Source organism: Nothoprocta perdicaria, unplaced genomic scaffold (assembly GCF_003342845.1).
Source record: "Nothoprocta perdicaria isolate Ctin4 unplaced genomic scaffold, notPer1 scaffold_185, whole genome shotgun sequence".
NCBI classification, from domain to species: Eukaryota; Metazoa; Chordata; class Aves; order Tinamiformes; family Tinamidae; genus Nothoprocta; species Nothoprocta perdicaria.
In genome coordinates this window covers 62,555-88,487 of record NW_020455038.1, presented here as the reverse complement: position 1 = coordinate 88,487, position 25,933 = coordinate 62,555, and the positions used below count along the sequence as shown (strand labels likewise).

Here is a 25,933-nt window from a genome sequence, read left to right as displayed (position 1 = left end):
AAGACTGTAAAACACTTTAATGTTATATGCTGCATACATTTTCCTTCGGAATTAAATTTTATTTTTCTGTGAATYGGAAGACCGTGTTCTCAAGTGTTTGGGGCCTGTTGCTGGAGACAAAGTATTGACCAATATTGTCATTCAAAACTGGACAAAATTACTGCTTACTTTCTTTGGGCAAGGAAGTTCAAAATTTGTACGACTTGTTCATCAGTGTGACTTGGATGAGGGCACAGAGGGCACCCTGAGCAAGTCTGCAGTGATACCAAACTGGGTGGAGTGGCCGACACTCCGAGGGTTGTGCTGCCATTCAGAGGGACCTGGGCAGGCGGGAGAGCCAGGCAGAGAGGAACCTCCTGAGGTTCAACAAGGACAAGTGCAGGGTCCTGCGCCTGGGCAGGAGTAACCCCAAGCACCAGCACAGATTAGGGGTTGACCTGCTGGAGAGCAGCTCCGCAGAGAGGGACCTGGGAGCCCTGRCTGACAAGTTAACCATGAGGCAGCAGAGCCCTTGGGTCCAGGGAGGCCAATGGGCTCCTGGCTGCATCAGGAGGACGTTGCCGGCAGGTCRAGGGAGGAGATCCTGCCCCTTTGCTCAGCGTTGGTGAGGCTGCCCCTGGAGCATTGGGGGCAGTTCTGGGCTCCACAGGACAAGGGGGGCCCTGGAGCTTCTAGAGAGGGTCCAGAGGAGAGCAACAGAGATGATAAAAGGGACTGGAGCATCTCTCATATGAAGAAAGATCAAGCTAGCAGGGCCTGTTTAGCCTGGAGAGGATTGAGAGGAGATCTGAGCAATAGGTGTAAGTACCGGAGGGGAGAATGTAGGGAGGAGAGGGCCAAACTCTTCTTGTTGGTGGCCAGTGGCAGGACAAGAGGTAATAGGTAGAAACTGRAACACTGGAAGTTCCATGTCCATGTGAGGAAGAACTATCCTGTGAGGGTGCCAGAGCCCTGAAGAGGCTGCCCAGGGAGGTGGTGGAGTCTCCTTCTGTGGAGAGCTTCAAATCTGCCTGGATGCAACTGGGTACCCCGTGCTCTGGGTGTCCGTGCTTGAGCAGGGGGTTGGACTAGATGATCTCTAGAGGTCCTTTCTGACCTCAACCATTCTGTGGTTCTGTAGAGCAAATAGAAGAGGCTCTTCCAACTTTGGTTTATCCTGATTTCCGAGAGTGTAACTGCTTATTGTGTTTTGTTGCTGTAATATAAAGGCCTATGCATACTTGGAAGTTTTTATGGAATTTTTCATACAATTCTAGAGGAAATAAGCCGTTACAGAAATAGAAGGATTTTTTTTTTTTTTTTTCTTTTTGTTCTTCTGGACTTAAGTAGATAGAGATTTTGTATATTGTTTTGTATGGTCAAGAAAAAAATGACCATGACTTCTAATCTCATGACAGTGCTATAGAGAGATCCTGAGCTGTTCTGTGCTGGGTTGTAACACTGTGGTGTCCTATCCTGGTAGATTAAAAAAAAAGGTACAAAAGGGTGGAAGTTTTCTTTTAATCATCAGGGCTTTTTGAGGTGATAGAGTTACAAAGCTGAATGTTCCTCCTTCCTTGTTCCTTTACTGCTTGTCTGCTTTGTAACAGTAACCCATTTAAAATTTGTGCGGTTCTTTTTGAAGTTATTTTAAACCCTCAGCAGTGTATACAGATACTGTAACCTTGKATAAAAGCACCTCACAGTCGTGGTTTCAGTTTTGCCCTTTCAGGCATGTGGAAAGTGCCACTGCACGTTTCAAGGCTTTTAAACTAGAAGCTTCGTAGATATGAGTTATGGTTTCACAATTTGATTGGTATAGTGTACATCAAGGGACTGGCTTTCTGTATCTTTAGGTATTTAACACTGATGAAAGCTTTCTGTTGATTTAAAAGAGTGCATAGACTCTTTTGGACAAAGTTATTTGTTTATAGTACGACTTTTTAAATTTGGAGCAGTTTGCAAACTCAATTTTTGTTTGTACTGAAAGAAAATAAGTCAAATGTACATTAAGCTTTTTGGTGGATTAATTATGTCAGAATATAGGCTCTGGTAGTTTTGGAGAGAGCCCTCTTTCTACCTGATTTCCTTCTCTGTTTTTATGTGTATGCTGTATCTGTCAGGTGCTGAGATTAAGGAGTGTTTTATATTATAGTTAATATGCCCCACACTTTTAAATATTGTAACTGCTGATCTGTTTGATAATGCAGCCAACTCACTATACGCTACTGTGTTGCTAATAAGTGTTGCTAATAAGCCATGATTAAAACAAAGAGAGGAATTTTGTGCAAAGATTTAAGAAGACTAGTAATGGCTCTCAAACATTGATTTTGGATCTTAAATAGTCAAAGCTCTGTCAGTGGCTCCGCAAAACATTTTGTATTACTTCTGTCAATTTGCAAGAAAAGGCCCAAGCATAACATTATATATAATTTCTTTATATATGGAATGAGGATCTATAATCACATTTAACTGGGAGCCTTAAATGATTTCACTTCAGAAAGGTACTGAATTCTTAACATATGCAGTCTTCAATTATTTTGATGTCCTTTTTTATTCTTTTTATATGTGTATTTGGTGTTACTATTCAAAAACAAGCTATATGGATTTTGTGAACTATGCTGATTCGCTAAAGGTTTCTTTATGATTCTTTTTCAGATGCATCCACTTGGACTGTGTAATAGCAACGATGAAGAAGACCTTTATGAATATGGCTGGGTAGGAGTGGTAAAGCTAGAACAGCCAGAGTTGGAACCTAAACCATGCCTCACTGTATTAGGAAAGGTAAGGGAGTAACAGAGCTGTATATTCTGAATAATTAGGAGCAAATGCTGCATGTAACTGTTTCTTGGAAGGGCTAGTACCTTTCAGAAGATCTTGAAATTTCAAGAAAMGAAATGCTTTTGCTCTAGGATATATTCCATGTTTGCCTGTTTTCACACTAGATGCTTTAGAGAGAACTAATGCAATGAATCAATTGATAGAGGTGGTGATTGAGAACTGAGTGCATTAATTTTTTTTTCAACTCTATAAGAGCCTAACAAAGATTTTGGCAAATAAGACTATTTAGCAGAAGCAGTAATTGAGCAAAGATAGGATGGACTGACAATGCAGGGTGAAATACTAATGTGAAGCTGAACTTGCTTAAAAGAAGCTTCTTGTTAACAGCAGATAATCTGTTCTGTTTCATCTGATCATTTTTCTATTAGGTGCTTTTTTTTTTTTCCTTGGATGAAGTGTCAAGGGAGGTGATTCTGCCCCTCTACTCAGCTCTGGTGAGGCCGCACCTGGAGTACTGTGTGMAGTTCTGGGCTCCCCAATATGAGAGGGACGTAGAGCTTCTCGAGAGGGTCCAGAGAAGAGCAACTAAGATGATTAAGGGAATGGAACATCTCTCGTACGAAGAGAGGCTGAGTGAGCTGGGCCTGTTTTCTCTGGAGAAGAGAAGGCTCAGAGGGGATMTGATTAATRTGTATARRTTCAGGAAGGGAGAATGCAGGGAGGAAGGGGACAGGCTGTTTTCACTGGTGGCCAGCGACACAGGACGAGGGGTAATGGCCACAAGCTGGAGCACAGGAAGTTCCGTTTCCAGGTGAGGTGAGGAGGAACTTCTTTACTGTTAGGGTGACAGAGCAGCGGAACAGGCTGCCCAGGGAGGCTGTGGAGTCTCCTTCTCTGGAGGTCTTCAAAACCCTCCTGGATGCCACCCTGTGCCACATGCTCTAGGTGKGCCTGCTTGAGCACATCATCTCTAGAGGTCCCTTCCAACCTTGAATGTTCTGTGATTCTGTGAAGTGTCTTCAGCCCTAGAAGAAATTTCTTTCCTGGGACTGCATAGTAGATATCACTGACTTAACAAATGAATGTCGTTGTATTGTGGGGGAAGGCAAATTTCCATCTTGCTGGAGTCTCTTGTGTGGAATCGTAGTTGTCTGACTTAAAGACATTGGAAAACAAAATAAGTGTATGTAGAGAAAGACCTTAAACAGGAAGTCCATGCAAATGCATAGAGTCACTCAGACTCAACTGACAAAACTCTCTGTCTCTCGTGTGTTTGTAAGGAATGGATATTGTTGTGAGTTTAAGCCTRTTTTAATTGGATTGGTTTAAAAGTTCAAACTAACTCAAATCACATCTGAAATACAAACCATAAGAGAATGTGAAGCTCCTCCTAGTTTAAGGGAACTGGTTTAAACCCTTTTTGTTAAAATTTCCAATCTTTTGTGTTGAATAGCATGCTAGTAGAAGCCAAAAGTCGATTGATTTTGTGCCCGTAAGGTGAAATGCTGCATGTAGGAAGGAATAAATTAGAAGTTTTTCTTCAAATTGTATGGGTAAGGTAAAGGATGAAAAATGATGATGTGTTTGAGATGTGTGCAAAGCTTGGAATATATTGAAGTAAGATGTAGAGAACACTTGGAGGCTGTTTGTAGTGCTGAATTCCCTGAGGTACAGATCTGGTACAAAGATACTGATTTTTTTTTTTTTTTTTTTTTTTGGGGGGGGGGGGGGAGGGAGGGCAGCGCTAGGGGTGTTGTTATTTTTAGTAAAACCGTGGTCAGTGTTTGCTTCATTCCACATGTTGATCCATCTTCCAAGTAGGACTAGTAGATGTATAGAATTTAATGTGTACTTTTCCATATACATTTTTGAATTGCTCATTCTTTTTGGTCCAATTTATATGGTGTAATAGAAGTGAAAATGCAAGGGTTAAAAAAAAAGTTTATAAAAGCTGGACATGGTTTGGGTTGGGAAAGGGGTGTGTGTGGCAGCCGTGATTTAACACYGCCTTTGATCAGCACCAGCCTTGTCTGAGGCACTGCTTGCTGGTGAGTCGAGCAAAGGCTGGGTTTTACTGATCTCATGAGTTCCTGAATAGGGCGAGGAGTGGAATGACAGAGGAAGAAGAAAGCTTTGGAAATGAAAAGGAAACCCCGTGAACCTGGCCAGCATTATTGGCTGGATTTGCCTACCAGGGCGCCCTTGGTTTCTGCCAGGCTAATTCGGCCCCAACTTCTCCCTCCCCACCACCCCCATCCCCCCTTCCTCCTTTCAGGGGTTTTGTGTGTGTGAGGCAAAGGCAGTTCTCAGGCCGGGAACCCACTGAGCCCGTTGCCATGGTTGCTGGGAAGCGCCTGGTGCCATGTGCTTCAAAGGGAACGTTTCGGTGGCGGAGCTGCTGCTTCCCCAGCACCCGCCAGCCTGCAGCACCACGCGGCAAACCCAGATTCGCTCTTTGCCACCACTGTGACATGGCACTTGGTGTGGCATTATGTGGAGTGGAGTGGCGTGGCTTGGTGTAGCATGGCTACTCCCCCAGGATGGGGAGAGCAGACAACCTGCACAGCCTGCCCTGCCACAGCCTGTGCTGTGCTGCCAGGAGTGCATCTTGTGCAACACCTTGGGACCTCCCTGGCCTCACTGGGTCTGAAGTAAGGACTTCTGCAACCCACCATGGGCCTTGTCTACTGTTATTTTAATACAAATACTGAGGAAGCATGGAAGGTTTGCTTAAATGTTGAATATCTTCCCTTTTCCACAGGCTGGAAAGCCCACAGGGAGGGACTTTGTTCATTGCTTCTTTTCGAAGGACTGCTAACAAGGAATTTTTTGGTTGTAGTAGCATGTGTGAAATTGAGGACGTGCACCTGTGCAGAGCCTAACAAAGAGAGGATATCCCTGCTCCTACAGCTTACCATTTTCCTCGCATCAAAGGCATCTCTGAATATGAGGAAATTCCTAACAGCTCTTTCAGTATCCATTGAGAGTTTGTTTACAAAACATGTACACAGATATTGACTAGAAGGAGCCCTTGTTAGCTGCATGATCGCTGCAATTGCACTACTTATGTTGGAGCCAAAATCTTTGTAACTTGACTCTTCATTAAACAATCTAGTTATAATTCCTAGTCATTTGTCTAGCAACTAGTTTAAATGTAAAGATTCCTGTACGACCAACAAATATGAAATCACAGGATTATGTCAGTAGCTTAGCTCCTCCAGAACGAGTGATGTGTCCTAAGACTGAGGAACTGAGGCAGGAAGGCCTGTGGGCAGTTTTTTTCAAACTTTGTAAATGTACATAAACTAACTGCTTTCTATTTAACTTCCATACTACGGTTGTCCAAGAATAGTGAAAATTTCACTGTGAGTCCGGTTGCAGGTGATTTTTACTGTCCAGTTTCTGGGCCTTGTTCTGCATTTTTGTTTTCAGTCCTAACAAGTACGTTCCTTAAAGAAGCTTTTGGTGTCTGTTTGTGGGAGAAGAGGGACAGAGACTGAAATTCAACTGCAAATCACACTTCTATGAGAATTGTAAAAAGTGCTCTGTGGATTGATCTACATATATATGCTTTATTAAGATATATGCTAATAATATGTATGTGTAATCAACAGATGCACTTCCTAATTCACTAACTGAAAATTTTAAAAAGTATTTTCAAAGTCAGACTCTTCAGTGGCAGCAATGGTTGGTCACACAAAATAAAATCTAAGTGTGATCTGTGTGATTTCTTTCCACCCTTTTTTACTGTTGATCATACATTATGTTTTGAGAGTTTCTAGATTGTAAGAGAGGCCTTTTTGAGGAAATATGGTTCTTGGACATGGTACAGTTTTTGCTCTAAATACAGAGTAACACTTTTGTACATTTGTAGTAGTAGTTTTATGTGCAGTTACCACTTTTTTTGTATGGCTCTCGATTTCCTGTGAGTACACTGGAAAAAAAAATTAGACAAAAAAAATTGGACACATTCTTTTTACAAGAATATCTAGACTTCATTCCTTCGAACCAGCCCTTAACTTGTTAATAAAAAGTTAATAATTCAAAAATTATGTGTTGCTCGTGTATATAGAGTTTTGGACATCTTTGCATTAAAAAAAGGACTAATTTTGAGTTGCTGAAAAAGAGCAAAATAAACAGAATCAAATTATACTTTGATATTGATATCCAAAATTAAGCATACAATTACATATACAAATTAGAATGGCAGTGACTTTATGAGCATGTCTTTTATGTAAAACATCAACGATTAAATGTACAGCATGGATAGTCACATGTACAAAAGGATTCAATTCAACTACATAAATGCATATGAAATTGTCATACATTTCCATGCTGAACTTGCTCAGAAATTTGGGCTGAGCTATGCAGTAGATTAAAATCTAAAATGAATGAGACATGTCTAAAATACCTGATAAGTCTTTCTAAAACTCTGCTTGTTCAGACATGTTAGCTGATATGGGTAGCTGCAGTAATTTCCAGCTATCCAACAACGAGTCCTGAGCACATGCAGTGAAAGATGTTACCACTTCAAGAGAACTTCTTACAGCCCTTGAAGTAGGTGACATTCTGTTTGTGTATTTCACAGTTTGGGACTTCTGCTGCCTTCAGTTTGTCCCAAGTTTCAGAATTTAAACCAAATAATTAGTCTGACTGAAAAGTGACTAATAATACAGATGTTTCTAAGCTGTTTTTTCATCTATTTCGCTGTGTGGATACAAGAAGATTTGTGCTGGCACACATGGAGTCCAGTGGAGGTAGGAACCTGTAAGAGGAGGAGGAGTATACAGGAACTGCTCGTCCTCATGGTAGTGCAGGCCTAAATGCATGGCAAACTGCAGCCCAAGAAAAGCAGTTCAGCTGTAGAAACTTAATGTTGTTTATATTGAACTAATGGACATTGTATGATAACAAGAAAGCTATTACAAACAAAAGCAAATATTTCTTGATCGAGATCAGGGTTTTTTTTGCCTATGTGCTAGCTGGCAGACTTTAAACTACAAAAGTGCTAACATGCCATGATCTGACCAAAACGAGATTGTTTATCAAACCCAATGGTTTTAGATGGCAAAAAAAGAGTACGTGTTTTGAGGAAAAAAAATGTATCCTGACTTTACTCTATCACAGTAAAGACTGTAAATTGCTGAATCAGTCATGTCTTTAAGAAACTCCATAACATTTGTATTTTTTTTTCCTATGGTCTGTTGTCTTGGCATTACTAAAAATAAGAAGTAATTGTGAAAAGGACTAGTATATATAATTATAACCCTTACTCTGTGTTTCTTACCTGAATTTCTTCTAAAGGATATATTGATAAATGGAAAGAATGACCATTTTCATGGCAGGCAGACCACTAAAGAATAACATAAGCACTCTAGTATAGCAAATGATTCTTCATCTTCCCCATTTTATTGCTTTGTGTAACAGCCAGGACATCTGAAATGCCAAAACCCACATTAAACAACTGTCAMACATCACTTCAAATACCAAATTTGAAAGATAATGATATTTGTGTAAATATTTTTGATGTTATTTCTCATTTGACTACTTTTCTTTCTAGTTGCTAACTTCTCCAGTGTTAGCAGTATAACCGGCCCTGTAGAGCATATAGAAATAATCATTTCTGGAAATCAGTAAAATTGCATAGATGAGGTCAGAAGATGGGATAATATATGGTTATGCAGGAAGTATCATCATTTTCATAATGACAGAGAAGGAAATAGTTTTTAATAATCTTCCTGATACGGACAAATGTGTATTTTGGAACAACAGCAACAACAAAAAAAGATGTTTGTGTAAAAATGTATTTGCCAAAAGCTCAGTGAGTTTCTGCTTCCCATCTTCTTCCTCAGTCCTCCACAGATTGCATTCTAACACAAAACCTGTTGTAATAGATTAAAAAAGAGGTTTGAATGAGAAAGAAAAAGGAAGAAATGCTGTTCTAGATGTTTTCAGCAGTTTGGTGATAGAGAAAAGGCAGAAATTCATGGAAACAAGAATGGGGATGCAGCATAAAACAGTTATTTTTTTWAATATTTTCTTCCTGAAAAGCCTTAAAAGCACCAAGAGTCCCCTTAGCCTTAAAAGCACCCACTGTCAAGTACATCTCACCAGTTGGATCCCTGGTACTAGGGTCCATTTTTCCCCATCCAAAGCTGGTGAAATTCTCGGAGAATTTTGGAAAAAAAGAAGTATCTGAAAAATATTATCTAGATTTACCAATTAAAAATTGGTAAATTCACAATTTGTGAAGTGGGCCCACAATTCAGATATTAATGTGATATAATGTATGCATGCGTTTGAGATCTTTAATAGATTTGGTGAGAGTTTCATATCCATAGTGAGCACTTCTAAGGCAATAACTATGCAGGAATTGATCAGAATATTACCTGACCTGCCTAGAGAGTCGATAACCAAACATGTACAGCTCTAACCTTCAAGACATAACCTGCCAGAATTGCAAATGACTTGCTCAGGGCTCCCTGCATCAACTAAAAAGCCCACCTCCTATTCATTTTAGTGGTGAGTTTGCAGAAAGAACATTTGTCTGTTTTTCCCCCCCTAGTCTGGAGTTGATTCCTTCARCTTAGGACAAACATTAAATCAACATTTCAGCAAAGTAGGACTTCTATATAATATCCACCTGAACATTGTGAAGACAATGTTCAGAGCAGAGCAGTAACTTCTGACAAGTTCTTAGATGAGTAAAATATGAAACACGGCTTGTGTTATACAAAGCTCCCTTTCCTCCCTTTCAATACTGTTAAAATGACTGCAAAACATTCCCACTTTATGTCTGCAATTTCTCTACAATCCACTGTTCATTTTCTACCACTGCTGATTAGATCTCTCCATTTGAGCATGCCTTTGAACATCCAAATCCCTCTGACCCAGCTCTAGTTACATTCCTCAGTTCTCCAATTTCTTTCAAACCCTTCTGCCTCTCAGTGCACTGAAATAAGGCGTGCCACTCATCTGCAAAGTCCTAAATAACTCTGCTTGCTGGGAATCATATCTGCTGCCTGTTTCTTCACCTCCTGATCAATTTTTACCTCATTCTGCTACCCAAACTCGTTGATTGCTGATCCAACACAGTCTCACTTCCTTGGCCGTCCATTTCTCTTGTTCAAACTCTAGTTCTGTACTTCTTCCAACATATTTGGCATTGTGCATTCCTACTCTTCATCCATAGGTGTATTCTGTCTATAAATCAGCTAACCCAGGAAGTCTCTCTTGATGTTTTAAGAGGCTCACAAAAGAAACGCTAATGTTTAAAAGCTTCAGAGACATAAATTATTTACATATCATTATCATTTGAATGTGAGGCATATTTGCCTCATATCTGACTGAGAAAAATCATTCCTCAATCTTTTATTCAACCTGAATTTCCATCAATTTCAGCGGAAGTTCTGACTGAGCRAAGACTCCAGTAACACATGTTGTACAAGAACAGCTGCTTCTTTAGATTAACAGAGCAGCAACTGTGTTCCACAGTTGGTTGCAAGGGAGCAAAGATGGTGACACGGACTGTGAAGGACTCAATGCTAAAAGTGGACATTTATTTAAAGTAATCAGACCTGCAATAGCAAGTCTGAGGAGTGGCGGGGGTGGGGGAGGGCAACTTAAGAGACAGCTTTTTTCATGGATTGCTATTGAAGTGCAAAGAGAACACAAAGAGGAAGTTAGTAAAATAAGCTAGTAACAGTTTGCTGATACAAGCTGGGAATGGAAAGGCTGTGCCTTCCTCCCACCCATGAAATAACTAACAAATCAGCTACTGCATGACCTGATCCAGCCTCTGTTATCCCACTCCTTTAAGGGTTCCCTCTTTGGCTTTGATCCATTTATTTTCCTCCTTTTTACTACTTTTGTCATATGATCTGTACACAAGACTAACTTTTCCTGATTCCAGAATTTAATTGGCTTGCTTGTCAATTCTCTTACCTGTTGTTTAAATTCTCTCCTCAAAGGGACTGCTGAAATTAAGGTAGAAAGCAACTGTGTAATGAGACAGTTTAAACAGAAAAAACTTGAGAAAGATAGAAATGAGCTCAAGGTTTAAGCTGCAGTGAGCTCCTGTTTTGCAGGAGTCCAGGCTGCATAGCTACATAGACTTGAGTCCATGAAGAGTGTTGAAACTCCCAGAGGGTCCCTTTGGCTGTCTGTGATGGACTAATGAGCTGGCCTGGCTGTTTATGGGCTGTGGTTAACCTCTTGCAAGTTAGGATTTCCTGTCACCAGCAATGGTCTATGACCACCAGCACCACAGTATTAATGATGAGGTATGGTCTGATGAATGGCTGGACTCTAGACAGCAGCCTTCATTGGCAAAGAATCAAGTGGCCAGAGGGGGAAAAACACTGATGACTGCAAGAGAAATAATGCAAACCCCAGAACCTATAATTCCCATGTTTAAAAAAAGAAAGGGAGAAAGAAACTGGGGACAAATTCAAACCAAATGAAGCTTTTATCTCTGCATTCTGAATAGAAGATTATTCTTCATGAAGGGGGAAAAAAAAATCTAGTTAAAACAATACACAGGCAGCTTGCCTCCAAGTAACCAGAAATTGTTGGCTCAGACAAGCCTCCTCTGAGGAGCCAACCTGCTGGGAGACGTTATCCAAGCAACAGGCTGAATGTAATTCCTCCTGCTGTGGAATGATTCTTTGGCAAATGAAGACCCTAATTAGAGATGGAAGGGTTTCTATTTTCTTTTTCTTTAATCCTTACCCTGAGGCTGTTACACTGCCGCTATGTCTCTGCTTGTGTGGAGAAAAGTTTCCAGTTTCCCTTTGTAACAAGAATCCGCTCTTTTTTTTTTTTTTTTTTTAAGAAGCAACAATCTAACAACATGGGCCCACCACAGTTTGGGACTTTGAAACTAATCTAATCCAAAACCAAGAACCACTGTTTGAAAGAATAGCCATGTCATATTTTATTAGCCAACCTACTGAAAGTTGCTAGATAGAGTACTAAGRTGAGGCATGTAACCTTTTACTGCTGAATAATAATATCCAGGTAAATTATTCTAGTAATTAATTTCATGAGTCTGAAAGAAAAATGAGAAGGCACAAATCTCAAGTTTCCATAGAAGCACTAATAGTGTTATACTCTATGCCAAAGATATTTTTTAAACTTTTCTTCACTTGGAAAGATTCAGATCCCTTGGGTTACACTCTGGGTTACATACTCTGGGTTACATATGTATTCTATAGTGTTCCATATTGATATTTCTACCTTAACAGAGGGGTCAGGAGCTCCAGGGGGGGAGTAAAAGGAGTTTTACAGATAAAAATAGTTACTATCAAGGGACAATTTTACATTATTGTTTGTCTTCCAAGAAGGGCTTCACTAAAATGATTGATCTTCATAAAATTCTGTCACCTTTTTCAGAAAATAACTTTTAGCTCTTTACCAGAAACTAGTTTTGGAGGTAACTCTGTATAGGAATTCTGAAGTACTGAAAAAACTTGAAAGGGTTCAAAATGTAGCAGAATTTCCATGTTATACCATAATTTGTCATAAATAAATGCACCTGGACACTTGCCTGGTGTGCTATTCACTTTTGTGAGTGCCATCTGGTTCAAGACAGCTCATTCTTAAATTAGAAAATCCTAAGTGACACTCTTTTTGAAGCTGAATGTTCCTAGATGATGTTCGTAATGTTGTTTTCTTAGTTTTGGTTATATTTTTAAATTTCATACTACTGCTTTGAATTTTCTAGTTCTACACTACTGCATCAATAGAGCAATTGTCATGATGCCATGTAATGCAGTATCTATAGGTTACACCTATAATACAAAAAGGTGCCAGAGGAGCTGAGTTGAGGGCTATAGTCAGGAGTTTTATGCCAGTGTGATACTTAAGGTGTTTGACTGCTCTATTGTGATACTGCCTTCCTTAGCTTTGAGAGTGAAATCTGCAGGTTCCTTTTTCTTTATTTCAGAAGAGGTTTGAAATGGTGCCTTGCTTGCTTTTTGCCTAACACAGTGTTTCTGGGGAATTGTACGTTAAGGGGACTGGTTAATTTGTAACTTTTGCCATTAGCAGGATAGATTTTGTCCTTTTCCTCTTCCTCTGTGTTCTGCATCAGAATTGGCCTGTGTCCTGGCTTCCTAGCTTTGCTGGGAGCCCAAGGGCCAAGGTCTCTTTGGTGATTGAGCCAAATTTCTGAGTAGGAGAGACAAAAGTGATGCCCGTAGTGTTGGGGTGCTGCTGGTCTGTATTCTTGGTTATGCTGAGAGAAAAGGCATGTAGAGGATGTCTGCTGCAGTAAAGCAGTGTATTTGATGCAAGGGTGAGGGCTTGTGCAGGACTCTTGGCGTGAGCAGACTATGGTGGAGTGTTATGCTGGGGTGTCTTTGTGGCAAACTGCAGATTCTTTTTCCCAACAGCTGCTGCTGCTGAGCATGTTATGGATAGTTCAAGGTAAACAGGGTACATATTTCTTTGCTTATCTTAACCTTAAGGTAGTTTTCCAGATGTATTTTAAAATTGACCTCAGTAGCAATATCTACCTTTATTGCCTTTGTAGCAACCAGTCCGGTGCAGTTCTGAAATGCATTGACAGATTTTGCTGAGCTTTTTTTCCTCCCCTCCTTAATGGGATGACCCAGTTATGCTTCTAAAATATCCAAATGTTTGTCTGAAGTATTTTATGTCTTTGTGTCAGTTGGGTGGCAGACCTTCTTGCTGCTCTGACTTTTCCTGTCCTCCAGCCTGTTCGGAGTGAATGGGAGGAAACAGTCCACCCGTTGAATAATCATCTGGCTACATGTGTTGAAAGTTTGTCTTATTAAGCAAGCCACTGCTTAATTATTCTGTTAGTCAAGCCCACTGGAAGGGAGTACGGAGCTCTTTCAGTCTTTCTGTAGTTTCCTGAGGGAATAACTAGATTTTCCCCAGGCTTGGAGATGTGAGGGGATTCTTTACTCATACTTCTGTCATATGCTTTGTTTCTCATGCTCTCTAGATTGCAGGGTCTAGTACATTCTTTCACATTTTTATCTCAGACAATATTTAATATTCATCTTGATTGCTAGTGATTATTTACAGCAGACTTACTTGACATGCCCCATCTGTTTATCTTAATCCGCCCAAGAATGCTGGTGGTTGCTCTTGTCATTTCATTGGCCTCTGTGATTCTGACTGTATTTGTGGCACTTGGAAACCTGTGGAAGGAATCTATGAAAGTTATCGGTGCTCAGAAGATGTGAAAAACAAAATTGAAAGGTTTTTTTTTTCCTTGTGTAAGTGTCCAGACCTGCAAGCACCTTTTTCGTTGGATTGTAGTTAAGACTGAGGAAACTTAAGAGTGGAATGAGGTAGAGCAAAGAAGACTTAACGTATCTTCCTCAGCTATCTCCAAGCTCACACAGTGTGTAATGTGAGGTTCAGACTGTAATTTGCCTCTCCGTGAGCAGCACAAACCTTCTTCTTCTCCCAGGGACTGCAAACTGTAATCAGGATGAGATGCACAGCAGAGGACTCGTTGAAAAAGATGTTCCACATCTGAAGCTTCATACATAAAAACAAAATAGAAAGTTAGAAGATTTCTTTTTCACCTATATCACATCCATTTTTTTTGTTATCTCTTCTTTGTTGGCCATCTGTGCTCTACCAGAAATGTTTTCAGAGGTTTTTCTTTTAAGACAGATGCCAACCACAATACCTAGATGTGGTGATATAGATTGCAAATATAAACCCAAATTTATATAGCATCATTACAAATAACACAGAAAGGGGGAAATGCTGTAACACATGCCCCTGTAAAAAAAAAATAATTCCTTTCCACAAAACTTCCTTAATTTACTGATTCCAGACAGTAAATTAAAGTTGTGCTTGTCAAGTAAGACAACAGATTACTTGTCTGTATCCTGTAGAGGGCTGCTTATAACCAACCTGTTTGTTGTTCTTATTTTTTATTTAAGGACAAAGGAATTTGTGAATTGACAGTACAGGGCTTGCTAAAGATGTCATTTCTAATCTGCTGATAAGAAAAAAAAAAGCACGTAAGCCTCTTTAATCAGTTTTTTTGCATGATGGAGCACTTTGTGATGCTGATGTATATTGAGCATACATACCTACGGATCCATTCTGCATATGGGAGCACTTTACATCAAAAATAGAAGTCCCAGAAGTGACACTTGCTTTTTGTGGCCATGTAGAGCAAACAGGTCAGAGTCCATTGTTTGGCAGTGTAGGTTTTCAAACTCTGCATGCAGACAGGAAAGGACTAGGAGATTGTGTATATGTTTTTGCACTGCTTTTTGAGAAAGGAAAGAAAAAATACAAGAATGTAGTTACAGTATTTTTTTTTTTTTTTATCCACTGAAGTGGATAAGTGGTGGACCTGCACCTTTACTGCTCTTGGTTGATTGCATGGGAATTGAATTGAGAAATGTCTTTCTGTTTCTTTGGCAGTATATATTATGAAGGTAAAGAATGTATCTGTATAACTTTGCTTAAAAAGTGTTTTTAGGGACAGGATTAAAGGTCCAGCCTTACTGCACAGAGTGGGGAGGTGCTTCAGCACGTGTCTGCTCTGCTCACATGCCACAGGCTAGGAGTGCTAATGTTTGTGCAGAGGATGCAAGAACCGACACTTAGCGGCTGTATGGAAGTGCTGAATGGAACTATCACAAATCTCCCAGTGCTCTGTGTCATTCAGGGGTATTTAATTTCCATGTTAGCATGATGTTCATTGGCTTTATAACATGAAGGTACATATCTGTTTCACCTATTAATCTGCCAAAAAGACCTGGCATAAATAAAACTTACTATGAGTAATTGATAGGAAGGTGGAAAAAATCAGGCAGAACAGTAAGGAAAATTGTCCTGATAGGTATGATATCATTGCTGAAGAGTTTTATATAAAATGTTATAGTCTATGTTACTTAGGTTTCTTTCCTGTTGTTTTGTACAGTTTAATTTTAAGTTCAATAAATTGGTGTGGACAGGAAGGGGGCAGGACACTTCTCCACAGTTTTTGAACTCATTTGGGACTTTTCTAGCACAAAGTAGGAAATAGAGATTGCATCTTCTTCGTGGAAATCTAACGGTAAAATGTTCTGTAAACTGCTCATTCACTGAGTTCATAGAACAAAGGTTTTTTTCTGAACCAAGCTACAAATTATCTTCAAAGATACTTCAAAGATCAAAAGTGCCTTGCTTGTCAACTGACCATCCTGAAAGAACAATTTAAATGTCCTGAACAGTTCTGCAAGCACTGGTTGTCTGTAAAAAGTGCCTTCTAGGGAAACTTGAGCGAGTTTTTTCCTCCCTCGGGCCATGTCTCTGCAATGAGGAACATGTACTAGGTTCCTTTTAATTCTTCCTGCCCACCAGCTATTAGTGATTAGCCAGGTGTGCTGACTTCAAAGGGGACAAATATTTGCTGGGCTGAGACAGAGACCCCATTTGGGAGTTGGTTTCCCTCAGGTGCTTTATTAGGTTTAAAATGAAAACAAAATACGGGAATAGAACAAGAAAATGCCCTGTAGATGTTCAAGCCAGCAGCCCTGTCTTGACCCACCTTTTTTTAACGAGAACACTGAGTGGTATTTCATAATTCTTCCCTTTCATAAGTTTATCCTCTATCTCAATTTTAACTTCAGGGATTGCTTGTCCCTGTAGAGTCAGGGTGCTCCTGTTTAGACTGTGGTGATGGTGATCGTCGTTCCCTGGGGAAATAGCTGTTTGCATTCTGCATCCAGCAGAAGTAGTGACAGTTCTGAAAGATACTTGAGAACATTTGCTTTATGGAGCTGTTGAGCCACACTTCAGCAGAACAGACAGAGGCATGCTTGCCAACACTGGTAAAAATACCATGCCTGAGTCGTTAAAATAGCGCTTTCTGTATCACAAAAGATTTTTTATAACGCCTCCTCAGTGCTGTTCGTGATTGCAATTCTGAAGTGTGTATTTGTAGAAAAGCCTTACACTTAAAGGTTTGATCTGATTTGCATAGAAAGAGTTATGTGTAAGACTTCTGACCTCTAATGGTCAGAAAGAGAAATAACCTGTGATGAGGATTTAAAAAAAAAAAAAAAAAAAAAAAAGCACTTTACAACACAAGGATTGCAGTGTTCTAGATTTTACGGTGATTGTGAGAGAGTATGACTCAGCAGACTTAAAAGGTATATTGAACCTGGTCCACCTTTATTTCTACAATAAGGAGTATGACTTTGTATCACAAATGGCAGAAAAAGTTTGTTCTTTGTGGAACATTTAGTGTCATCTTTGCAGAAACACAGTGGGGTGGGGAAAGAAGTCTGAAGGAGGAACAGAGAGACACCTGGAGCTATACTGAAGTTTAACTGCAATCAGTAGAGGTTCAGTAACTCCTATGTTTGTAATTATTCTATTTTTTTTTAACCATACACTATTAAATTTGCTGCCTGGAGACAAGGAGGAGTTATTTTTGAGGTAAGAGGTGGTCTTTTGGGGTGAAACTGAGGATACTATCTTTCCCATTGCAGGCAAAACGAGCAGTACAGCGAGGAGCCACAGCAGTCATTTTTGATGTTTCTGAAAATCCAGATGCCATTGATCAGGTATGAAGTCGGATCTAGCCTTATTCAGCCTCTCAGGGCTTGCTGTTCTTAGGGCTGCTGAGGTAAGACTTGGGAGCATGTAGCATATCACAACAAAACGTACCTGATGACATACTACCTTTGACCCAGAGCTTTTCTATTTCTGTTTGAGTGGGCAAGAAGTTCTGGCAGTACTGAGAATGTGAAAGAGGGAAATTTGGGAGGTAATTTTTAAGGATGCTGCTAGAGCTGAGAATCCAGAATCCAAGCAGCTACTGTCAAGCAACCACTATTTTTGAGGTTGCAAAATGGCTTCCAAACCTTGTTCTAAACAAGAATCTTGGAAGAGTTCTAAACAACTTTTTTTTTTTCTTTCTCAGCTGATGGGTTTTGGGCTACATCTTTAGTAGACAAATAGGGTACATATAGGTTAAAAAAGCTGAAATGAGCATCTGTTGGACAAATGAATCCATACCCCGTGCAATGGATACTTTGAGAACTGTGCTTTGTATCAAGGCTACAATCTTGATCTGGCAGATATTCTCAGGAATATTTTTTACTCTTTTGTACATAGAAAATTTATCTGCAGAACACTGAAATCTGTGGGATTTTTTTCCCCAGTATTTTCTCTGATATATATTTTGCAATTACTTTCAGCAGCTCTGCTCTGAACTTAGGAAGCTAAGTCAATAATGGCTGCTCCCTTTCATCTACTTTTAGCAGCTGTCCATGCTTGGTTCTTGATAGTAACTTGTTAGTAACTTGGGTACAACTATCACCAAAAGTTGAGAAACTGATAGCAGAACACAATTCTCTTGCTTTGCTCTTCTTCGTTCTAGTATGCAGTTCAGCAATTTGCTTGGATTGGTTGTCTGAGGAAGTTTTGTAGTCTCTATTCTCAAAAGCTTTCAAGAGCAATCTGGTTGACCCTTCTTTCAGCAGGAGGCTGGACTGCAGAGGTCTCTTGCAACCTGAAATGTTCTCAGACCTATGGTTTTGCCTTTCAAAAGAGCTCAGCTGGACCTGGAAGTCTGCTGCAGGGCAAATTAAGCTGTCTACTTGTATGTGCTGTAACCCAAGTAATTGCTTGTACGAATTTGTGGAATTAAGTACCAGAATTTACAGATCTGACTAAATGAGTAAGGTAAAAAGAATCTAAGAAGTAGGAGTTCACACGCTTGACTTGAGATAGTTCATAAAGCTAAGAAATATGTATATTAAAAGTATATCTTCAAAGCTGAAATAACAGAAGGTTCAGAAAATTATTAAGTTGCAAGCCTGATTTTTATTGAAATAGACGACATAATTTTTATAGGAACTGAGACATAATGCACTTAAAGCCTCTGTTCAGAGGTATCATTTGCTTATTTTCACATTTTAGATCAGTACAACAATCAAAATATCAGAATAATTCAAAAATCAAAATCAGGCTCAAACGTGTCAACACTTAGGTGAAGATTTGTACTAGAAAAGAATAGCTGATGCTTGAGTCATTTCAATCTTTGTACACCTTTCCTTTCCTTTCTTTGAAAGGGAAACATACCTTTGAGTAGGTTATTCCTTTGTGTTCTAGCTGAACCAAGGTTCAGAAGACCCCCTGAAGAGACCAGTGGTGTATGTGAAAGGTGCTGATGCGGTTAAGCTAATGAACATAGTTAACAAGCAGAAAGTGGCGCGAGCGAGAATTCAACATCGTGCTCCACGGGTGAGACTTTAAGAAACTTTATCTAGGTATTACACCCTGCTGCTTTTTTGTGCAGCGCTTGTTAACTGCATTGGTCAGGAAGATGTCTGATGCATCCTGTGAGAACTAGTAGATGCAAAATTCTATTCTACATTCGTAATAGAATTAAGTAACTACATCAGGCAAGTAACTGCATCCTCAGTGTAATCCATGATGTCTTTCGTAAGGATCCTCTTTAATTTGTAAATGGCCAGCTATTTTATATAACAATTTTCCTTTTTCTTAAATAAATTAATTGTTGCATGCTCCTCAGAATTCAGATTTATAACATGACTGTTAACATGTCTTTCTTAATTCTTATATAGTATTTTAAGCATGAGTTGATTATTTGGTATCTGAAAATTATACTTACAATATGATTTTTTTTTCTCAAAAACACTTCCTACATGTAGTTTACATAAGCAGAACAAACCTAAGCATCAGCCATTACCCAGTCTTCATTTTATTTTTTGTTTTATTCTTATGGAATTCTTGTGTTAAGAAATACAAAGCACATGAGAAATTTTGCTGAAAAATCAAATTTAGATTTTTTGCTTTCGTGTATATGCAAGCAAACCACTGAGCCATGAAAATTTGTATTGGTGTGATTCMCTTGGGGGAAAAATACTGCTTTTTGTAGGATCAGTTCAGAGATACTGTAAAACTCAATTCTATGACTGCCAATGTCTATATTTTGCTACCTTGCTATAAAGTATGAACACCTGGTTTTGTCTGATAGAATCATAGTAAATGAGCAAAACGGTGTGTGTTTTGACTCTTGCCTTTGGCACTATATATATGTGAACCAACCACTGAGACACTAGAGAAAAGAAAGGAACATAGATTTGAATATGATCTAAAGAGAGGAAAAATAATATTTTTGTTTTAATTTTTAAGCAACCCACTGAGTACTTTGATATGGGAATTTTCCTGGCCTTTTTTGTGGTTGTATCTCTTGTTTGCCTCATTCTTCTTGTCAAGATCAAACTGAAACAGCGACGTAGTCAGGTAAGACCGGTAACGACATATTCTTTTAATGCTCAAAGTCATCTTTCTCTTACTTWTATTCATAGAACCTGGTCACTACTTCTGGAATGCAGGACATTAATATATACGTATAAAAAGTATAAAGGGAATGCAAGTACTGTTACACTTAGCACTCTTCACTTGCACGTCTTGCGTAGTAATCCAAGATACTACTGGCTAAGAGTACATAGTAGGAGTGTTACAAAGGGATGATGTAAAACGAAAGAATTCACTGTCTTTCTAGACTGCCATTGTTGATGTTCATAAAGTAAATTTTGAGAGGGGAGGAGCCTGAACTGATAGAATTAATTCAGCAGCATTTCATTTTAATTCTTGTCTGAAATACTGCCTCTAGTAATATGGCAGCAATACTATAATGAGGCATTACAGTCAATATTGACAGATGAAAAAGAGGTCCCTCACCAAGCTCTATATGATGCCTTAAATAGTTGGTGACTATCAATTAAGCAATTGCAGTATATCCCAGTGTGCACCTTTACCCTCTTTCAATCTGATTTAACTCATGCAAGTGGCACAATTTTTTTCATGAAGCTTCTGATCTAAATTCCTAGTTAGCCTTCACTCTGCTTAATATCTAAAACTGTACATCAGTCTGAACTGGATGTGTTGAAATGTGTTAATGTGATCTGGTGGTGTTTCTCTGCTCCTACAATCCTTTATGCTGCAGTGTTGCCTTTCTTCTTCTCCTTCCCCCCTTTTTTCTTTCTTTTTCTTTTTTAGAATTCTATGAACAGGCTTGCAGTGCAAGCACTGGAAAAAATGGAAACCAGGAAATTTAAGTCCAAAAGTAAGGGACACCGGGAAGGTAGTTGTGGAGCACTGGACACACTCAGTAGCAGCTCTACTTCTGACTGCGCGATCTGCTTGGAGAAGTACATTGATGGGGAGGTAAAGGATAAGTAGTTTCTTCAACCTGGCTGAGAATAGGACTGAATTGTTCTCGGCACTGTGGCAAACAGCTGACTGTTGGGTACACTGCGTATTCAGGCGGAGGGCTGCCAGACTAATTGTAGTGAGTAGCCTCACCTGCATTCTGCAGTTCCCAAGTGCAATCTCAAGGGTTTTTGTGTGTTACAGAGCTAGAGGTGAGGCAACACTGGTGATTGCTTTATTTTGCAAAATCCTGCTGTAAGGAAGCAATGAAGGCTATGAAACAGAAAGTAGGCTCCCTACTTTCTAGAACAAAGACAGTCAAAATTTACAGCTTTAAACTTCCATATAAAAATAAATTTGAGGCCATATTCTTCAGAAATATTTCTTAAAAGATTCATTATTTTTTAGGCAATAGAAAATATAATCTCTGTCAGTGTCTGGGGGCTACAAACTCTGAGCAGAGGGTTAATGAAGCTGGCTGATGGGAAGTAACTTAGAGAGCAAGAATGAGGGCAGAAGGTACAAAGCTGACTGGACAATAAATACATACGCGAACTTCAATGTGAAGTGATGCATGAAGAGAAGAACATATGGTAGCTTCACATATATAAGGTGATCTGTTGTAAGCTGAGCATTATACAGGAACAATATCTTGAGGCTGTTGTAGGGACCTATGAGAAACCAGTTCAGTTTTGACTCAATTTCAGTTTAGTTTTGACTGCTTTGTAGCAGTCAGATCTAAAGAACAGAACAGAAAACACAATTATGCCATTTTGTAAGTTCGGGATTTTTCTATCATTGAATACCATTTGCATTTCTGATCCCCTCATTTCAGGAAAGATATGCTGGAAATGAAGATGCTTCAGAAAAGGGCAGTCACAAAGTGGTCAAAGATTTGGAATGGCTTGTTTGAAAGGAAAGACTAAGCTGACTAGGACTATTTAGTCCTGATCTGGGAAGAAAAATTATATGGAGGAGAGGTTATGGTTAGATCATATCTCTTATGATAGAGAATCATGAATGGAGAGCATGAACAAGAATCAGATATTCATTGTTTTCCAGTCCAAGACTGGGGATAATTAAATGAAGCTGACAGGACCCAATCTGAAACAAAATGTGGTGGTTCTCGTCCAACAGGTAATAGTCCTTTAGAACTCCTTTGTCAAAGTGTGTTACAAATGCCAACCCCCTGAGGCAAGAGGAGACTGGAGCAGTGTTTGGAAGAAAGATTTGTTGAGGGTTTCTGAATAGATGCATGCTCAATGCAAAACAGATAATAGCTAAAGGGCTGGGCAAGAGATGAAGTACCATATATGCCGTCTTGTTCTTTCTTTTTCTTGGGCATTTGCCCTGACTGTTATTGTTAGCCAGGAATTGCAAGAGATAAGAGATGTGTAAGATAAGATATAGCATTATTGACTGTGCACATTAAACGGACCCTCCCCCCCCCCCAATAAAGTTCATGGACTATATTAAGGAAAACTTTAATGATGGGCTCCTCCAAAGTGTTAGAGCAGGGGTACTTAGAAAAAAACATCCTAAAGACATGTAGGGCTGCTCTGTGGAGTTCTAACATGTCTGCAAAACATTATCTTAGTGACTACTGAATCATGCTAGTCACTGTAGTTTTGACTCTGTTGAAAGAGACAGCATTTCTTCCTTTTTAATCACTGTTTTTGAAAGTAGGAATCAATCTGTTTAGTAGGTCGATTTGGAAAAAAAATAGGAATAAACTGTGGTAATTCACTCCTTAAGTAGCTTTTTTTACCATGTCCCTGCTTTTCTTACTGTAGGAGCTTCGCGTCATTCCCTGCACTCACCGATTTCACAAGAAATGTGTGGATCCGTGGCTACTGCAGCATCATACCTGCCCTCACTGCCGCCATAACATTATAGGTAAGTGTTGACATTCACTTGACACTCATATGCTTGCTTGTGTGGCCCATTTTGGATTTCATAACTTCTAAGAGGAAACAGAAATTGTGTCAATATGTACATCCCCATAGAGCCCATAATCTTTGTTTTATTGCAACTCTATTTACAGGTAGCAAGTTCTTCAAAAATGACTGCATGCCTCGAAAAACATGAGTCACATTTCTGATTCTCACTTGCTTAAGGCCCTGTGCCCTGCAGAGGGCAGCATTGGTCAGCCTCTGAATTGCAGAAGGAGAAATTCAGGAAGAATTGGTTTTGAAGTTAAAGTTTCTTCCAACTTTGAAGAAGTTTGAAGAAAAGGAAATACATTCTTTTTGATTTCTTATTTGTGTTTTAACTTGGAATATGGTTTTCCTTGTCTTCTCCTTCTTCCAGTTCCTACTGCTTGAAAATGTTTTCTGTTAATCCACATTTACATAAAGCAACATATATGGTGAAAAGGCTGATTCTGAGCCTTCATCTTAACCTGCAAGATCAAAAATATTGTATAAGTAGCAGTCTTTACATGTAGAAGAACATTATCTGCGGTCACTACGCTGCTATTTCATTTCTAGTAAATGCACTGAAGTATTTCAGAAATTTCCTGACAGAAACACTTGACTGAGTTGGTTTTGAATTGTTTCTTTTTCTCTTTAACATGTTGATGCTTTTTTTATTATTATTAATTTTGTTTATTTAACTCTATTGTGCCCCAAATTTAGAATTTAGAAGCAAGTATCTGTCATTCCTATATTAAGTATTTTCCATTTTCCTCCCTCCTATCCCCAATTCTTCCTCCTTATTTCTCCCACTCAGAACAGAAGAAAGGAAGTGCAGGTCCAGTCTGTCTAGAACCCACGAACCCAGCACGCGGCCGACAGCAGAGGGTGATTCTGCCTGTACATTATCCTGGCCGAGTACACAGAGCAAACCAGATTACAGCATATCCTACCCGGACAAGCATGGACCCTCATGGAAACCCAATCACGGTACTAACTGTTGACCGGCATGGTGAACAGAGCCTCTACTCAGCCCAGTCCTCAGCCTATATCCGAAGTTATCAGCCAATTCATTTGGACCATGCTTTAAACACACATCACTGTAGCCTGGAACATAGGGCTTACTCTCCAGCTCACACCTTCCGAAGACCCAAATTCCAAGGACGCAACTTTTCCAAGGCAGCGTGCTTTACTCAGTATGAGACCATGTATCAGCACTACTACTTCCAAGGCCTTAGTTACCCTGAGCAAGATGGACAGCCTCCAGCTGGCATTTCCTCAAAGGGTCCTTCCCGTGCCTTCCATCCTGGTAGCAGCATTCTTTTCCCTCCAGTGGTACATGTCATGCCCTCTTCCCGTTTGGAGAGCGGCAGTACCTCCAGCTTTAGCTGCTATCATGGTCATCGTTCGGTATGCAGTGGATATTTGGCTGACTGCCCTGGGAGTGACAGCAGCAGTAGCAGTTCTGGTCAGTGCCACTGCTCCTCTAGTGATTCCATGGTTGACTGCACTGAGGTCAGCAATCAGGGGGTTTATGGGAGCTGCTCCACCTTCCGTAGCTCTTTGAGCAGTGACTACGATCCATATATTTACCGTAGTAAGAGCCCTTGCCGAGTGGGTGAGATTGGTGGTGCAAATAGGGGTGCAATTGTTCTCTTGGAAGGCCCCCATCAGGACGAGCTTCCAGCTCATGGTCACAGCCTGGTGGGTGCTGACTGCCAGCCTGTGCCAGCTTCTTCCTCAGGGGACCAACTGTCTAATTGCAGCATGGATATGAACTATAGCAGTAATTCCTCACTAGAACACAGGGATCCACATGGCACTACCTCAGAGGGAGGATCTGAGGCCAGTCCTGGTGCTGCCTTGGATGTTAAAAGGAACTGGAAGAATCCAGAGTTAACAGGGCCACTTATGGAGCAAGCATGTGCCTGTTGCTTTGAACTCCAGCACGCTACCCTGGAGCCTAGTAATGGGGCAGCTGACTGTAGTGCACTCTTCCTTAGGTCTCCACTATGGGGAACATGTGGCCCAGGGATGGAGCCACAGTCAGGGAGCACGCAGGGCTTGTATAGTATTAACTCGGACCACTTGCATAGGACAGATGGGGTAAAATACGAGGGGCTGCCGTGCTGCTTCTATGAAGAGAAGCAGGTAGCCTGTAGTAGCAACAATGGCAGTGGAGGTGGTGGCTGCTATACAGAAGACTATGCAGTGAATGTGCAGTACACGCTTCCTGATGATACCTTGCCAAGCTGTTGTAAGGGTGTATGTGATCTGGGTCAGCGCATTCCCATCATTCCTGAAGACAGAGACTGTGAGCTGATCTTACCCACGGAGTGCCAAGGGACCTACGCAGGAGGCTGCAGTTCCTGGGATGGAACACCTGAGCTAGATACTTATCTGCACTGCCAAGGTTTAGGAGAGGTACAGGATGAGAGGGAGGTGTGTTACGAGGCATCATCTTTCCTGTGTCAGAATTTGTGTCAGGAGGAGGAAACCAGAATGCTCTTTCCCAGTCCCACTTTAAACTCCCCGAAGCTGATGGTGACCACGATCACAGGTAATACATGTGCTGTTTTTTTATTACTCACTAACTTTCTGTTCTAGCATTATAAATTGCAAGGTTCTAGCTGCCCAGGTATGTGCAGCCATAGAGGTTACTGCCTTCTTATACCTAAGAGTAAATCGAGGACTATTTCTCCACCCAGGAGTGATACTTTCTTTTCTTGTTACCGTTGCTCTTTGGTTACAACTGGATGGATAGATGGTGATAGTTCAAAGCCTTCATACTCATCCTTCCAGAGGGTGGGGAAGAGTGGGGGAAAAGGTGTCTGCTCATACTAGGCCTCCGTGAAAGTTCTAACAACCAGGGCCACTGAAATAGCCCTTGCAGCCATGGTGAGTATAAATGGAAAGTGCCAGGAGTCAGTAAGGGCAGAGTGCTGGAAGGGAACTGACAAGATGGAGGATAAAATTAAAATGAAAAACTTGAGATTGTTACAGGAGAGTATGTGGAAAGATCTCTACCATGGGTTTACATAAGTGGAAAAAGATTTTAAAAAAGGAATGAGGTATTAACTGTC

The 25,933-nt window shown here is 40.2% G+C and overlaps 1 protein-coding gene across 2 annotated transcripts in view; it reads left to right on the top strand.

Moving 5' to 3' along the window:
• Positions 1–25,933, top strand: part of ZNRF3 (zinc and ring finger 3) — a 66,762-nt gene that overhangs the window by 40,106 nt on the left and 723 nt on the right. The window contains exons 2-8 of one of the 2 annotated variants that reach the window (XM_026036749.1): positions 2,638–2,763; positions 17,241–17,315; positions 18,868–18,999; positions 19,915–20,025; positions 20,785–20,952; positions 22,731–22,833; positions 23,668–25,410. In XM_026036749.1, the coding sequence (XP_025892534.1) occupies positions 2,638–2,763; positions 17,241–17,315; positions 18,868–18,999; positions 19,915–20,025; positions 20,785–20,952; positions 22,731–22,833; positions 23,668–25,410 (2,458 nt within the window). Of the gene's footprint in view, positions 1–2,637; positions 2,764–17,240; positions 17,378–18,867; positions 19,000–19,914; positions 20,026–20,784; positions 20,953–22,730; positions 22,834–23,667; positions 25,562–25,933 lie in introns of those variants that run through there. The other variant, XM_026036750.1, reaches the window with a different exon arrangement.